This window comes from Danio rerio, chromosome 3 (assembly GCF_052040795.2).
Source record: "Danio rerio strain M-AB ecotype USA chromosome 3, GRCz13ab, whole genome shotgun sequence".
In the NCBI taxonomy this organism is placed as follows: domain Eukaryota; kingdom Metazoa; phylum Chordata; class Actinopteri; order Cypriniformes; family Danionidae; genus Danio; species Danio rerio.
In genome coordinates, this window is record NC_141023.1 from 12,457,348 (window position 1) to 12,473,150 (window position 15,803).

General features: G+C 34.8%; 2 protein-coding genes across 25 annotated transcripts in view; both read left to right on the top strand.

Annotated features, from left to right (window-relative positions):
- sun1b (Sad1 and UNC84 domain containing 1b) overlaps positions 1 to 11,786 on the top strand; it is a 75,679-nt gene extending 63,893 nt beyond the window's left edge. For all 24 annotated transcript variants that reach the window (XM_087242705.1, XM_087242710.1, XM_087242714.1 and 21 more), the window contains 7 exon segments: positions 69 to 213; positions 2,001 to 2,267; positions 4,250 to 4,334; positions 6,659 to 6,774; positions 7,962 to 8,129; positions 8,245 to 8,337; positions 9,542 to 11,786. In XM_087242705.1, the coding sequence (XP_087098831.1) occupies positions 69 to 213; positions 2,001 to 2,267; positions 4,250 to 4,334; positions 6,659 to 6,774; positions 7,962 to 8,129; positions 8,245 to 8,337; positions 9,542 to 9,658 (991 nt within the window). In that variant the 3' untranslated portion in view covers positions 9,659 to 11,786.
- The window catches only part of dnaaf5 (dynein axonemal assembly factor 5), a 571,499-nt gene that overhangs the window by 125,934 nt on the left and 429,762 nt on the right, over positions 1 to 15,803 (top strand). The window lies entirely within an intron of this gene.

The following is a 15,803-nucleotide window of genomic DNA, read 5'->3' on the forward strand; positions in this document are numbered from 1 at the left end:
ATCTTCTGTTTTTGGACTCTTGTGCTCTTTCAGTTTTGACGTTTGCTCTCGTGTTTTGCTCTTCACAGTGTTGGAGTCTCTCAGGAAAAGCATGAGGCTTTGCTTTCTGAGGTTCAGAGGCTGGAAGCGGAGCTCGGACGAATCAGAGGAGACCTGCAGGGGGTGATGGGATGCCAAGGGAAATGTGACCGACTCGACACCATTCATGAAACGGTGTGTTGTGTTTATATGGCAAACGAGGCACTATCGGTCAAAAGTGTGCAATGTGGTTTTTCATTTTATTATTATTATTATTATTTATTTTTATTATTTAACATTTTTGTTTAGTTTATTACATTTTATTTAAATTTAACTTTTTTTTTACCATAATTTAAATTTTCAGTCCGTACACATTGACATAGAACACTTTACATACATTTATTACAGCAATAACCTTATTGCATTTACAAATCATACAAAATAAAAGGGTGTGTGTGTGTATATATATTGAAAAACTAAACAAAAACACAAAGGCTCCTCCTTTTTTGGGTAAATGGTTATCTATTCAAAAGTGACTATTATAATCATACTGAGTACAAAATACAGCAAATATTTATATTGAAGAGTGTATCAATACAGAACTATGAGCCTGGAACGGCATTCCCCACACAAAAATTATTCATCAGCCTTTTCTGTTAAGTCTTTCTTTCTTTCTTTTTCTTTCTTTCTTTCTTTCTTTCTTTCTTTCTTTCTTTCTTTCTTTCTTTCTTTCTTTCTTTCTTTTCTTTTTTTCTTTCTTTTATTTCTTTCTTTCTTCTTTCTTATATTTTTCTCTCTTTCTTTTTTTTCTTTTTTTTTCTTCATTGATTTATTATTCATTCTTTTATTTATTTATATTAAAAGAAACTGTGTAGTATTTATATGGCAAATGAGGCACTATGGCAGTTTGAAAATCTGATTTATGTTTATTCTAATTTTATTTATATTTATTAATTTGATTTTATGTTTCGTTTATTAAATTTTATTTGAATTTGATATTTTAATTATTTAATCAAAATAAATGGTGTGTAGTATTTAAATGGCAAGTGAGGCGCTATCAGTCAAAAGTTTGGAAATCTCATTTTAATTTTGTTTATTTATTTTTATTTAGACTTTAAATTTAGTTCATAAAATTTTATTTGACTTTAACATTTTATGATATTATTTAATTAATTAATTAATTTTAAGAAACCATCTGTATTCATATGGTGAGTGAGGCACTATCAGTCAAAAAGTTGGGAAGTCTGGGTTTTATTTATTTCATTGTAATTTATGTTTTTAATCTCCATTTTATAAAGTTTTATTTAGACTTAACATTTTTCTTCATTTATTTATTTAATTAATTAAAAGAAACTTGTTATGCTCACCAAGGCTGCATTTATTTGATAAACAATAAAATAAAAATTATAACACATTATTACAATTTAAATGAACATCAAATAATCCTAAAAAGACAAATTAATCTGTTTTACTTTATTTAATTTTATTTTAATTTAACATTTAATAAATTTTTCATTTATTTAAATAAAATAAATCTGTTATGCTCACCAAGGCTGCATTCATTTGAGTAACAGTATGATAGAAAATATGAAGCAATATTACAATTACAAAATAGTTTCTTCTGTTTTCTTGAATTCAGTGTAAAAGTTTTGAAAACCTGCATTTTTTGTTGTTGTTGAAACTTAATTGTTAATTTTAAAAATCATCAAGGATACATTTAGGGCTGTGTCCGAAACCACCTACTACTCAGTAGGTGCTGCATTTGAATTTAAGCGTACTACTCGGCTATTAGAAAAGTAGGCTTGCATATACTGATTTTAGCGTACTATATAGTATGGAAGTATGTGGTTTCACACGCAGCCTAAATTGTTTGAATTATTTTCTTTTAAAACCTGAAAAAAGTTTCACACAAGTTTAAAAAATCTTTATCATGCTTGTTTTTTAGTTATTTTTAATAACATCTCCTCTACTGTGTCTTTCAGGTGTCTGCGCAGGTGAAGGAGCAGCTGTACGCTCTGTTGTACGGTCGGGACAGAGGTGAAGCAGTCATCCCCGAACCTCTGCTGCCCTGGTTGGCCTCTCAGTACACCAGCACCTCTGACCTCACAGCAACCCTTGTGACCCTGGAGCGAAGCATTCTGGGAAACCTGTCGCTTCAGCTTCAGGAGAGTAAACATCAGCAGGCCTCTGCTGAAACCGTCACACAGACTGTCGCTCACACCGCCGAGGCTGCTGGGATGTCAGAGGAGGTACTATCGCTGTTGTTTTGTTATGTGCTACTACTTAAAAAAAAAACGTATAAAAGAAATTAAGCACACACACAAAACAGATGAATTGATTATGTCACATTTTGTAATGCCATTCAGAAATCATGGTAAATAGATTACAATAGACTACTTTGATCTTAAAGGGATAGTTCACTCAAGAATGAAAACTCTCACCATTTAGTAACCCTTTACTTGCAAACCGTTATGAGAAACTTTCCACTGTTGATCACAAAACAAGATATTTTGAAGAATGTTGGAAACCGGTAACCATTGGCTTCCATGTTATTTATTTTTCTACTATGGGAATCAATGGTCGCCAGTTTCCAGCTTTCTTTAAAATGTCTTCTTTTGTTATAAACAGTGGAAAGAAACTCGTAAATGTTTGGAATCACTTGTGGTTGAGTAAATATTGGGTACATTTTCATGTTTTGGGTGAACAACTTTAACAAACATAATGAAACGTATTTTATTACCTTTTAAGATTATTGCACTCTGAATCCAAATTTTTCGTTTGTAATTTTTGGACGTTAAAAAATAAGCATGACCTCACGTTATGTCAATCATTTTGACGCACTGCCTCGGAAATAAATTTAAAAAATCCGTCCATCATTATATAATATTCAGGTTTTTTTTTTTTGTTCTTAATTTTTTTGCATCTGATAAAGTGCTTTGATAGGTGTTTTAACAGTTCAGAGCCACCGTACAAGCAAAAGGCTAAATACAGAATGCCGTCATTTGAGCCACTGGTAACGTTATGATAAACACAAAAATAAGACAGAATGTGGCAGACAGTTAAAGACCCCTATGCTGGATTCAGTGGCTGAGACACCTCTCCCCTCCTGCTGTGTTTGTGTGTGTGTGTGTGTGTGTGTGTGTGTGTGTGTGTGTGTGTGTGTGTGTGTGTGTGTGTGTGTGTGTGTGTGTGTGTGTGTGTGTGTGTGTGTGTGTGTGTGTGTGTGTGTGTGTGTGTGTGTGTGTGTGTGTGTGTGTGTGTGTGTGTGTGTGTCCGTCCGTCCGTCCGTCCGTCCGTCCGTCCGTCCGTCCGTCCGTCCGTCCGTCCGTCCGTCCATATCATTGATGTGGAGACCCATAGTCATTAATAGAAAGCTAAATGCATCATTGTCCACTCTGGTCCGTTGCTCCAATATGTCAGTGTGGCTGCCATCTATTATAATGTCTATAGGTACTGCCGGTCTCTGTTACAGATTTGTTTAGTAATATAATAAGTAATATCTGAAGTATCACAAGCAATGTATCAAAATTCCACTGATTTCCTTAAATAAACATTGCATTTCGGGGATAGTCCAGCACAGCTCTTTAATAAAGAGCAGAACACTGCTTCCTCTCCATGCAGTATTGGATGAACACAATATGTAGCCTATTCCTCTTTCTAATTGTACTTTAGAGAAGAGGAGAACAAATCACTGCTTGAATTGACCCCAAAATGTTTAGCGTTTTTTTTTAATTTTTTTTTAGAATGAATGAATTAATCTGCATCAGACTCGTTGTGCAAGGTTTATCTACGTGACAAAATTATTTTCATCAGCGTCCTAACATTTGAGTGCTGTTGAGCATGTTCTTGAACACAGCTGATTGTGTTCACGTGCTCAACAGAAATGACTGTGATTGGCTGTGAGGGTCATCAGTTCACCAAACTCACTCCAAATCAGTGCTGTTTGAGAACATGCTCAACAGCGCTCAAATGTTTAAATTTCAGTACCATTGGTATCAAATTCCAGTATCATGACAACACAACGTTGCACATGCAAGTGAAGATTCTCAGTAAACCAACCAGCATTCGGCGGCCAGTCTAGCTCCGCACTTTTGGTACCGTACTGTGGTGCTAGGTACTCTTAAAAAGACTACAATACAGTTCACAGTTGAAACGGAAATAAATGCTCAGAGGAAATGAGTTGTGAGTTCACTATAATTTATAACAACTGTGTTTTCTCTCAATCTGCCAGCAAGTGCAGCTGATCGTACAGCGTGCGCTGAAGCTGTACTCTGAAGACCGCACGGGACAAGTGGACTACGCTCTGGAGTCTGGAGGTGAGCAAAACCCATATTTGTGTGTATATATTAGTGCTGTCAAAAGATTTATCACGATTAATCACATACAAAATAAAAGCTTGTGTTTGCTTAATTCATATAGAAATAATACACCCTTACTTAAATGTTTATTTCTATTTATAAACTACATATTTATTTCTAATACAAATTATATGACAATGATATAACATTTGAAGTGGATTCAAAGCATCCTTAAACTATTGAACAACACTCATTCTTGTCTCAGGACAATTTAGAAAACTATTTTTGAGCCATTTCAAATGTTGACTAGTGTATGTAAGTTTGTATAACCTCTCTGGCCCTTTAAAGGTCCCCTGAAATTAAAATACATTTTTAGATGGTATTATTAATATTGTTCGTTTTAAAGGTATCTATAAGCTAGTGTGCACCAAAACAGTCACAAAATTTGTGTTAAGTGGATCAACGATTTTATTCATGTCAGCCCATACTGCAGTTTCTCATCAAATCATATTCATAACCAATCAAATGCTCTCTAGTACAGGGCTATTCACTTAGTTTGTCATGGGGTCCAGTTCATTAAAAATCATTCCAAATGAGGGGCCGGAAAGATATGACTGGCAATACGAGGGATGACACAACAGCATATAAAAGACCATATGTTGTAACATTAAAATCTTAATACATTGTATTTTGAAACTACATAATATCACTGCATTGTACAAAGTGGAATTTTTTTTTTTCTCTCTTTTTTTTATTTATTTTTTTTTTTAAACAAACATCCAAATCAGTGTATTGCTTAAGTACACTTAAGTAGGCTTCTTGTGCAGACAGACACATTCAAATGTTTTAAACTGCATAACAATAATGGATGCAACAATTTTGTTTGTACGATCATAAAGTCTGAAGAATAATCATTGTTTCACGGCTATCACGTCTAATTTAAATTTAGGCTTTATATTAGGTAACTATTTAAATGAACTGTTGTTATCATCTGCGTTTATACATAATCATTTAAATAATTTGTAATAGGTGTCTAATATATCTTTTGTTTACACTGAACTGACATGAGACATTTTCTACTCTGTGCGTCTGGTCGCTTCGCTTGTGAGCGCATATTGACATATATTCTTACAATGGAAATAACGAACTTGCAAGTGGAAAAAATGCGATATGTGAATGACCCGCTGCTATAGTTAATCCAGTGTGTGAATTAGTTTTGATGTTGGCATAACTTTGTTTAGTTGCATGCAACTGAAACGAGGCGTTGAGAAGCTTTTATGCTGTGTTCACACCAGACACGGCAAGCACTGATAAATCGTGCGTAAATAGACGCGTGAACACGCTTAATTCGCGCGTTAAATCCGATTCATTTGCGTGTCAGATTTACTTCACAACGGATGCGAATTCACGTGTTGGGCAGGGCTTCTGTCTGCCTGGTAACTCTAGCTTCATTGCTAAATGCTGAACATGGATTTTAATGAGAGAATAACTGTTTATGTGCTTCATGATTCATTTGGAGCCATGCCTGAGCCCACTAGATTGATTATTTTAGAGGTGCACCCAACTCTATGAGTTCATAAACTTCTGAAGAAACTTACCTCGTATGATGGAAGTTTTCAGCGGTGCTTCTGACTGAGCCGAGCCAAGTATGATGAACTGATGTCGGCAGGAGGATTTTTTCCCAGGACACCAACAACCGACGCCATGTCATAATCACACCCCCACAAGAGCAAGCTCCTGATTGGTTATCGCGGTACGAATGTCCGCAGAAGTTAAGATTTTCGAACTCTAGCGATTCACACGAAACACACGATACGCACATAAATCGTGCAAAACGCTCAACTCGTGCTGCTTCATTCGTGCGAAACGCGTCATTCACGCCATCTCATTCCCGCGTATCCTGCCACAGGATTATTGGCGTCTTTGCATTGACTTAACATGTAAATCACTCGTGCTTGACACTTACTCCACATCTGGTTGCGATCAAGTATCCAAATGTTTTCGGCTGCTCGTGCCACTCGCTTAATGTCAGGTGACTCGCACTCTGCGCAGCCTTCAACTGCAGCTCGTGCTCTATTGAACAGACGCACACCACTTCATAACTATAGCAGCTGTTTTTCGACTGAACTAAATTTATTTTTGATGTCTTGGTCACACTATTTGTAGGACCAGAACAAATTGCCTTGCGGGCCGCCAATTGAATAGCCCTGCTCTAGTATCTGACATTCCCCGCCCCCTTTAGGACACTTTTCATTTACTTTTTATTAGATGGACTTGAGCTCAACCACTCTAACTGGTAGCACATTTAAAAATGCATTTACCTGAGGCTTGTGTGTGTGCAGGTGGCAGTGTCCTCAGCACTCGCTGTTCAGAGACATACGAGACGAAAACTGCACTGATGAGCCTGTTTGGAATCCCGCTGTGGTATTTCTCCCAGTCGCCACGCGTCGTCATCCAGGTAAAAAATTGCAACTTTATTGCTGTCCTCTTTGGTGTGAATGGACTTCTAACAACAGGCAATACCACTGCTTGTTCATGCACATTTCATTTATGAGCTTTTGGGCTTTTTATAAAGTGTTTTGTTTTTTGTCTGATGTAAAGACAACATCCAAAATACACATTTAAGTGTTACTTTTATTGCGTTATATTAATTTATAATAGAATTTATAATACATATTTTAAAAGCGATTTTTACAATTTTGTAAATTATATTTAATTTGTCTTTAATCTGTACTTGAGCAGCTCTTACATACACCATACTTTATAGTTTTTTTCATATATATATATTAGATGATTTTTACAGAGGCAGATGTTCATACATAATTTGCCTGATTATGAACAGCATTTAACTCTGCAACAGGTAGATTGGAGTATTTACTGAATTGTGGAGTGATTAAGTAGAAAAGTCCCAAAATCCCATCTGTAAAAAAAGATCTTGGACACTAATAGGTCAGAAAATTAGTTCTGAACCTAGCTTCACCCAGTGGGATTTTTGAGCTAGAAATGTATGCAGATCAGTGCATATTTAATTAAGCAATGCCTCACTTGCACTCAGTTCTTTTTTTAACCCTATTCGCCTGCTGTGTGTTGCCTTAAAATGGATAGTTTTCTCCAAAATATTAAAACGTACTCATTTTAATATTATATATACCGGGGTGGCCAACCCTGTTCCTGGAGAGCCACCTTCCTGCAGATTTCAGTTGCTACCCATTTCAAACACACCTGAACCAATTAATTAGGACCTGAACACCACGTGATAATTACAGGCAGGTGTGTTTGATATGGGTTGCAACTGAAATCTCCAGGAAAGTGGCTCTCCAGGAACAGGGTTGGCCACCCCTGATATATACCATTATGAGCCCTGTTGAACACTAAAGAAGATATTTTGAAGAATGCTGAAAACCTGTAACCATTGCCTTCCATAGTAATAAAAATCAAATACTAAGAAAGTCAATGGTTTTAGGTTTTTTTGCATTCTTCTAACTATCTTCTTTGTAGACATTTTCAGATTTGGGTGAACTATCCCTTTAAGAGCTTGATATTAGAAGCATGTTGGTCATTTTCAACAACAGCAAAAATGTTTGCTCTGCAATGTAAGACACACAAAAAAAAGAAGTGCGTAATATACTTCTGCCTATCTTGTAGCCGGACATGTACCCAGGAAACTGCTGGGCTTTTAAAGGCTCCCAAGGTTATCTGGTGATCAGGCTCTCGTTACGTGTCATCCCCAATGGCTTCTGCCTGGAGCACATTCCCAAAAGCCTCTCTCCTTCTGGAAACATCAGCAGCGCACCTCGACGTTTCTCGGTCTACGTAAGAACTCGCATTTATGATTGTGTACATTCATGACTGTATGCTTAAACCCGAGAGTTTTTGCATTAAATAGTCCCGTGGTGCAATATATCAGTCCAGATTTCTGTATCTGCAGGGGTTGGATGATGAATATCAGGACGAAGGGAAACTGCTTGGAGACTACACTTATCAAGAAGACGGAGATTCACTCCAGAACTTCCCAGTTATGGTAAGGTTTATACAGAATTTGCTGTTGTTTGATCCTACCATGTTTAAAAAAGAAAGTCTAATCCTCAATTGATTCCCCATAATCTGTCAAATGTAAAGATACTGACACTTTGGTGATTTAAAGTGTGCTTTGTTCACTAGGTTTGTTTTAAAACATAGTGAGCAGCTAATTTAGAAAGCATTATGCATGGAATAATCTACAAACAAAGTTGCAGTTTGGAGAATTGATTTCACTAAATGCTTTTAATAAGAGTGTAAATGATTTAGAAATTGAAACACAGGCTTGTAGATGTCTTGAATAGTTTGTTGGTCAATGTGTGTTTCATGTTAACTGTCAATTGTTTGTTAGACCCATGTGACATGTATACTGACTAATCTTGGCCAGCACGCTCTTGTAAAAGAAGTTTTTAATTTCAATGCGTCTTTCCTGGTAAAATAAAGGTTATAATAATACTAACAATAATAGTTATCTAGAAAGCTGAATAAAACTTTCTTGTATTGTATGGTTGTTAAAATTTGAATAAACCAAAAGTAGGACTCGACCAGCATTTTACCATTTAATTTGATAAAACTGTTGGAAAATGCACACAGAAACTCAAAACTCATCAATACAACCCTATCAAAATAAACGTTTGGTTTAATTAAAAAAAAATCATGTATATTACTAATTGTCTAGCAAATTGTTACCAGAATCAATACTTTTAATAATAATAATAATAATTCCTTACGTTTATATAGCGCTTTTCTGGGCTTTCAAAGCGCTTTACACAGTGGGGTGGGGGGGGGGGGGGGTCTCCTTATCCACCACCAGTGTGCAGCATCCACCTGGATGATGCGACGGCAGCCATTTTGCACCAGACCGCACACCACACACCAGCTGATTGGTGGAGAGGATACAGAGATGAAGCCAATTGGAATATGGGGATGGTTAGGAGGCCATGATGGACAGAGGCCAGTGGGCAGATTTGGCCAGGATTTGACAACCTTAGTATTCTATGTTGACAACAATGCTGCTTACGAGCTTTTGTAATGGTGCCACAGTGTTTTTTACACACTTTTTAACATATTAGTATCGATTGGTACTGAAATCGATACTTTTGACAACCCTAGTATTCTATGTTGATAACAATGTTGCTTACTAGCTTTTGTAATAGCACTAGTATTTTTCAGATTGATTATCTTCAACTTTTTTTTGTTTTTTACAGGAGGAGAACGACAAAGCTTTTCAGATCATCGAGATGCGAGTCCTGTCCAACTGGGGTCATCCCGAATACACCTGCCTGTACCGCTTCAGAGTCCACGGCAAACCTCACGCTCAATAATGTACAACACTATATAACCCTTTATGTACATACAGGACACGCTTGGACTTGATACAGCACTGGGATGCGCGAGCTGAGTTTTTAAGACTTTGATACGAATGATGGCCGAAGCTGAGTTACGAGGAGCACAGCAGGAAAAGAGCAATGTATTAAAGCTAAGGATTTCCTCTAATTTTGGCTGTTCTTGCACTGATTCCTGCCCCATCCGCTCTCACCCGTAGAGGTGTCTGTGCCTTCAGACAGATCACGGTTCTCTCATTCGCGGGACGTTTCGCTTGTGTGTTTTCTGAATGTAGTACAGAGAGGCATGGAGGTCAGGACATGATCTCCGCCTCGTCCGCCGGTCACTGATGCTTTAATTAGCCGCGAAAGGGAACTTTTAGCAACACCAAACCGCAATATGTCTGGGTCATATTTGCATTTTAAAGACTTTATTCTCTTTTAGGTCTGTTTAAATTAATTTTATTTTAATTTTAACATAATTTTATTTGAAATTAAGCAAAAAGCATTTAACTAGTAGTCATTTTTAACAGAAATTGATCTTTTTGGGTCATATTTGTGGAATTTATCCTGTTTTAGGTTTGTTTAAATTTATTTTAATTGTAACAATTTTCTTTGAAATTAAGTAAAAAGCATTTAATTAGTAGAAATTTTAAAGATGAATTTTGTTTGTTTGGGTCATATTTGCAGAATTTATTCTCTTAGGTCTGTTTGAATTCATTTTAATTTAATTTTAACATTGTTTTCCTTGAATTTAAGCAAAAAAGAAGTGTAATTAGTTTTTTTTTTTTAATTAAGTCACATTTTTGTCTGGGTCATATATATACTAAATTTATCCTGTTTTAGGTTTGTTTAAATTTATTTTACTTTAATTGTAATTATAACATTTATTTTCTTTGAAAATAAACAAAAAATTGTGTATAATTATTAGTCTTTAGTCAAATTCTGCATGTTTGCAAAATCAATAACGTTTTAGGTTTGTTAAAATTAGTTATGTTTTTTTTCTTCATTTTTTTCTTTAAAATGAAGCAAAAAATGTTTAATTAGTAGTTATTTTGAACATAAATGTATTTTTTAACTAAATGTGCTACAAAGCAAAACTGAAACAATAGATTTTTTAAAAGAAACCTCTTATTGTAATGCATAATTTGCATTTAATGCATTTTGGTTGTTACATTATGATAGTATTGGTGGAAAATACTCTTTTTTTTTTTTTTTTTTTTTTTTTTTTTGTCATTATGAAATTTTCATAATTATTTCAATCAATTAATGCAAAAAAAAAATTTAATGATATTATAATAATTTATCATCATTATTAATGTCATCATTATATTATATGATTTTAGATATGACCTAGACATATTTTCACCTAACCGGGGTGTCAGGCACTTCATTTTCATGATGCTTTTTCAGGTTTTTACTTTTAAAATAAACAATTGAAGTAAACTCATAACAGCCATAAATTGTAAATGACACTAAAATTGACCTCAGATGGTTTCTTTACAGAAGGGAATGGATGTTTATGGACAAATATGTGTACATCTTTACAAACTGGACGTAAAACACAGACACACACATAAACTTGTTCATTTCTGTGGTCAGCAGTCATATCACAGCGCAGTCTTCGTCATTACTCTGCAGGAATGTAACTTATTGTAATTAGTCCTTTTTAATCTCCTATCAGTGTTTATTTTACATAAAGGGTGTGCCCTGCCATCATTATCATTATCATCACTCTTTTACTTTTTATTGTGTTTTCTTTTGTTGAGCGTTTAGTTAAAGTAGACAAGGCACTGTTTTTGTCTTTATAAGGAAATGTAAGTTGCACAAGTCCTATGTGATTCATTGGATATGTTTAAAAAGTGTAGGGGTTCGTTTATTGAACCGCGTCGTCAGCGCTATGCTGCCCTAAAAGAGTCCGTTTGTAAAATACTATTGGTTTTGTTCATGACTTATTTATTTCACAGAAACTTAGCTGAGAAATAGGACTTTGTGCAGTGTGTTTTGTATAAAAAAAGCTTTTCAGTGCATATTGGTCTGTTTATATTTAGTTTTATTTGTTTATTTTGTTGTTACAAAATGGCTACAGTACTATGGATTGTACCAGTAAAGACTTTAATTTTGAGGATATTTGTTTCTGTAATTGTTTTTTTTTTTTTTGGAGTGTGGTTTTTGAAGGGTTACTAATGATATAAATTTAATAAGTTTTGTTTTATTAAGGAAAGACATTTGGAGCCACAAAAGAGTGAGTATTTTGATTGTTGGTTTCAACTTTTTTTCATTCATTCATTCATTTTCTTCGGATTTTCCGGGGCAGCAGTCTCAGGAGAAAACCTCAGACTTCCCTGTCCCCAGACACTGATCCCAGGTGGATCCTGAGGCGTTACCAGGCCAGCTGAGAGAGGTAGTCCCTCCAGTGTGTCCTGGGTCCTCATTGAGGCCTCCTCCCATTGGGACATGCCTGGAACACCTCCCTAGGTAGGCATCCAGATGCCAGAGCCACCTCAGCTGACTTCTCTCGATGTGGAGGAGCAGCGGCTCTACTCTGAGCTCCTCCCGGATGACTGAGCTCCTCACCCTCTCTATAATTGTGTGCCCTGCCACCCTTCAAAGGAATCTCATTTCAGCTGCTTGTATCCGAGATCTTGTCGTTTCAGTCATGACCCAAAGATATGACCATAGGTGAGAGTTGGAACACAGATTGACTGGTAAATTGAGAGCTTTGCCTCTCAATTTACTGAATGTCACGTTCCATCCTTTGTGAACTGAACCCCAAGATACTTGAACTCCTTCACCTGGGACTTTCCTCCAACCTGGAGATGGCAAACCACCTTTTTCCGGTGAGGCACATGGGCCTGGGACTTGGAAGTGCTGATTCTCATTCCAGCCAGGTCACACTCAGCAGCAAACCGCCCCAGAGCATGCTGAAGATCCATGTTCGATGAAGCCAACAGAACTACATCGTCTGTGAATGACAGGGATGAAATATACTTTTTTACTTTTGAATATTTATTATTAAATGTTTAAAAATTTAAATATTATTAAACATTTAACCCTCTAGTTTACTGTTTACATAAGTTACAGTTGTCAAATCTGCTAGACACATGACACAAGTGACATCAAAGATGGCGCTCATGAGAGGAAAGTGCCGTCCGAGATTTCCATCGAAAGTCAACATTTTTCTCAGCCTCCGTTGTTTATCTTGACATATTTCACTTTAAAGACCAGGAAAAGGAATTATTCTTTGCCATAAAAGTGATATAACTGAACATACACACAGGAGCCTGATAAAAATACTTGTTTTTAGGGTAAAGTTGGTTTTATATCTGCACATTCATTCAGTGACAACTTGTGACATGCTGCTAATATTGTTTACTTTCAATATTCAACCTATATTCAAGCAAGCTTGACAATATATCATTAGCACTATTTATTTCACTGTGAACAATGCTGTTCTTTGATAGTCATTGGCTGCTAATATGATTTTCCTATTTGCAGAGAACACTTTTCTGAAATTATATTATTAAGGAGAAAATCTGAATGTGTGAATATGAATCCAACTTTACCTCAATGTACAAGAGGAAAGTTTTAGACGGCATTTAGACTGATTTAGGCATCTAATCTCTTCATGTTTCATTCTAGTCAGGTTTTGGAGGTGATAGGCCCCCACCATTTAAGGCTTGACCCCCCCTAAAGGATGTCAGAAAAAGGTGTATAAGGGGGCCAGCCCTTTAATAGTGAGAAATAGGCTTTTTCTGATCTGTATCCTAAATAATAATATGAATAATTTAACCACTAGATAATATGAATGCATATTACCACCCCTATAATGGTTCATACCATTGTGAATGCATTTTTTTTAAAGAACCTTTTCTAGTAAAAAAAAAAAAAAAAGCTGTTTATATCTAGATATAGCCCAAACGTAGGTAATTAGACGGATAGTTTTTATAGTTTGACTGCTTCTACCATACTAGTCAATCTTAGTTAATAGTAGTTGTTGTTTTCCGCCACTAGAGTGCAGCACATTCAGCTGCTTTTGTCCTCGGTTTGCGTGGTTGTGCTATATGTGGGTTGTGACCTGAAAAGTTCTCAAATGCACATTATTTATTGATGTTTTATGGGAAGTTGGTCATGAGGCTGTGCTAAAAACGCCAGATACTTTCTCTCAAATATCTCTTCTGTGTTCATTTCACTGTCATGTGCTGAAATAATTTTTTTACAGATCTTAAAGTCTTTGTCCTGCTTAAAATTAAGACAAAAGTTTAGTTTCTAACGGATTTTTTTTTCAATTTTCTGTCGTTAAAGTGCTTTAAAGGTTAAATGTTTGTTTGTTTTTTTACCTCAGCGCTCATTAATCTCAAAATGGCTGTCAATCAAAGCAAATAAGGCGGAGCGTTTCTGTAAACAGGAACCAAACGTGGATTTTTTCCCGCAACACTTCAGTTTTTAACGGTGAAACTAAAGTAAGATGTCTGTATCTTGTTTCATTATGCTTTGTAATGGAATATAACATGACAGATCGTAATATGAAGCAAACTACAGGACTTTTTAGTAATTTTTTTGTCTGTTTTGATTTGAAAGCGAAGACATTCTAAAAAAGTTTTCGTGGAATTCTATTAGAATGTGACGTGAAGAAACATTCCATTTAATCTACAATACAAACATACCTCAAGATATCTTGTATTCTTTTAAATCTAATTCAGTTTTTGTCTTCATTTCTTTTATTCAATTCCAACTAAAGCAAACATAGTCTAATTTTCATAACCCTTTAACTACCCCACCAAGCAAAAAATGTTATCAAAAATATCAACTTCTACCAAATGGTTGATGTCAGTTTATGTTAAAAGTACCGGAATTAATACATAAACTATGAAAAATATGAAAATATGACGCTTAAGACCAATTTATTAAAAAAAATATTCATAATAAAACATTGAATGAAATATTGAATACTAAATCACCTTTTTTTCCAAGTATGTCATAAAATATCAGATTCTTATTTTAGATATTTTCTTGTTTTTTTTTTCAAAATCAAGTGTAGTAATAGTGCAACAGGATTATGTTTGATTTTTTTTTTTTTTTTTTTGTAAACCAGCAATGCTGTGTGTTTAAGCCATTATTTAAAACAGTCATTCTTTAAATGACTTTAATAGTCATTTTTTAAAACGGTAAAAACATGGTCAACTATTCGGTAGAGAGGAAGTCAAAAGGTTAAAGTTCAAATACAGTAACAAGGATTTATAGCAATTTTTTGATTGATTTCACCTATAGCGCATGTCTTTGGACTGTGGTGGGAACCAGAGCACCAAGAGGAATAAAAAGTCTTCCTTAAAGTCCTTAAAAAGTCTTGAATTCACTACACCTTATTCCAGCTGATTAGCCGCTTATCTCAGCATATTCATTGTATTTATGTGGCTTTACACAATCAAATTGCCTTTTGGAATAATTTCTTACAATTATCAGATGATATAGCATGCTGTGTGCACTTAATTGTGCCCACAAACCATTCTTGTGGCCTCCATTTCTCCATTAAATTTTGACCTTAAAACTGTTTAAAAAATTCAAATTAAAAACTGCTTTTTTTCTCTAGCTTAAATCAAACAATTAAGACTTTCTCCAGAAGAAAAAATATTAGCAGACATGCTGTGGAAATTTCCTTGCTCTGTTAAACATCATCTGGCAAATATTTAAAAATCAAAGGGGGTTTATAATTCTGACTTCAACTGAATATATACACCCAACTAAATGTTATCTTTTCCATTCTGGTATTACTATTGCTACTATTACTACTACTATACTTTTATAATTATGGCTGTGTAAATAACCTACAGTTTTCAAAAATATTAAAATAGAAAAATACAAAACTATTAAAAGAATACAGCTGTTCTGTGTCAGTTAAATCAGTTGACTGTTGAAATTAAAAATTTTAACCCAACTGGTTGAGTTATTAATGTAGATAACCAAATAAAAATATATATCCAAATAAAATAAATAACCAAATAAAGGTTAAACATGACCAAACAAAGGACCAAATATTTAACACAACTGGTTAAGTTATTATATATATATATATATATATATATATATATATATATATATATATATATATATATATATATATATATATATATATACGTGTGTGTGT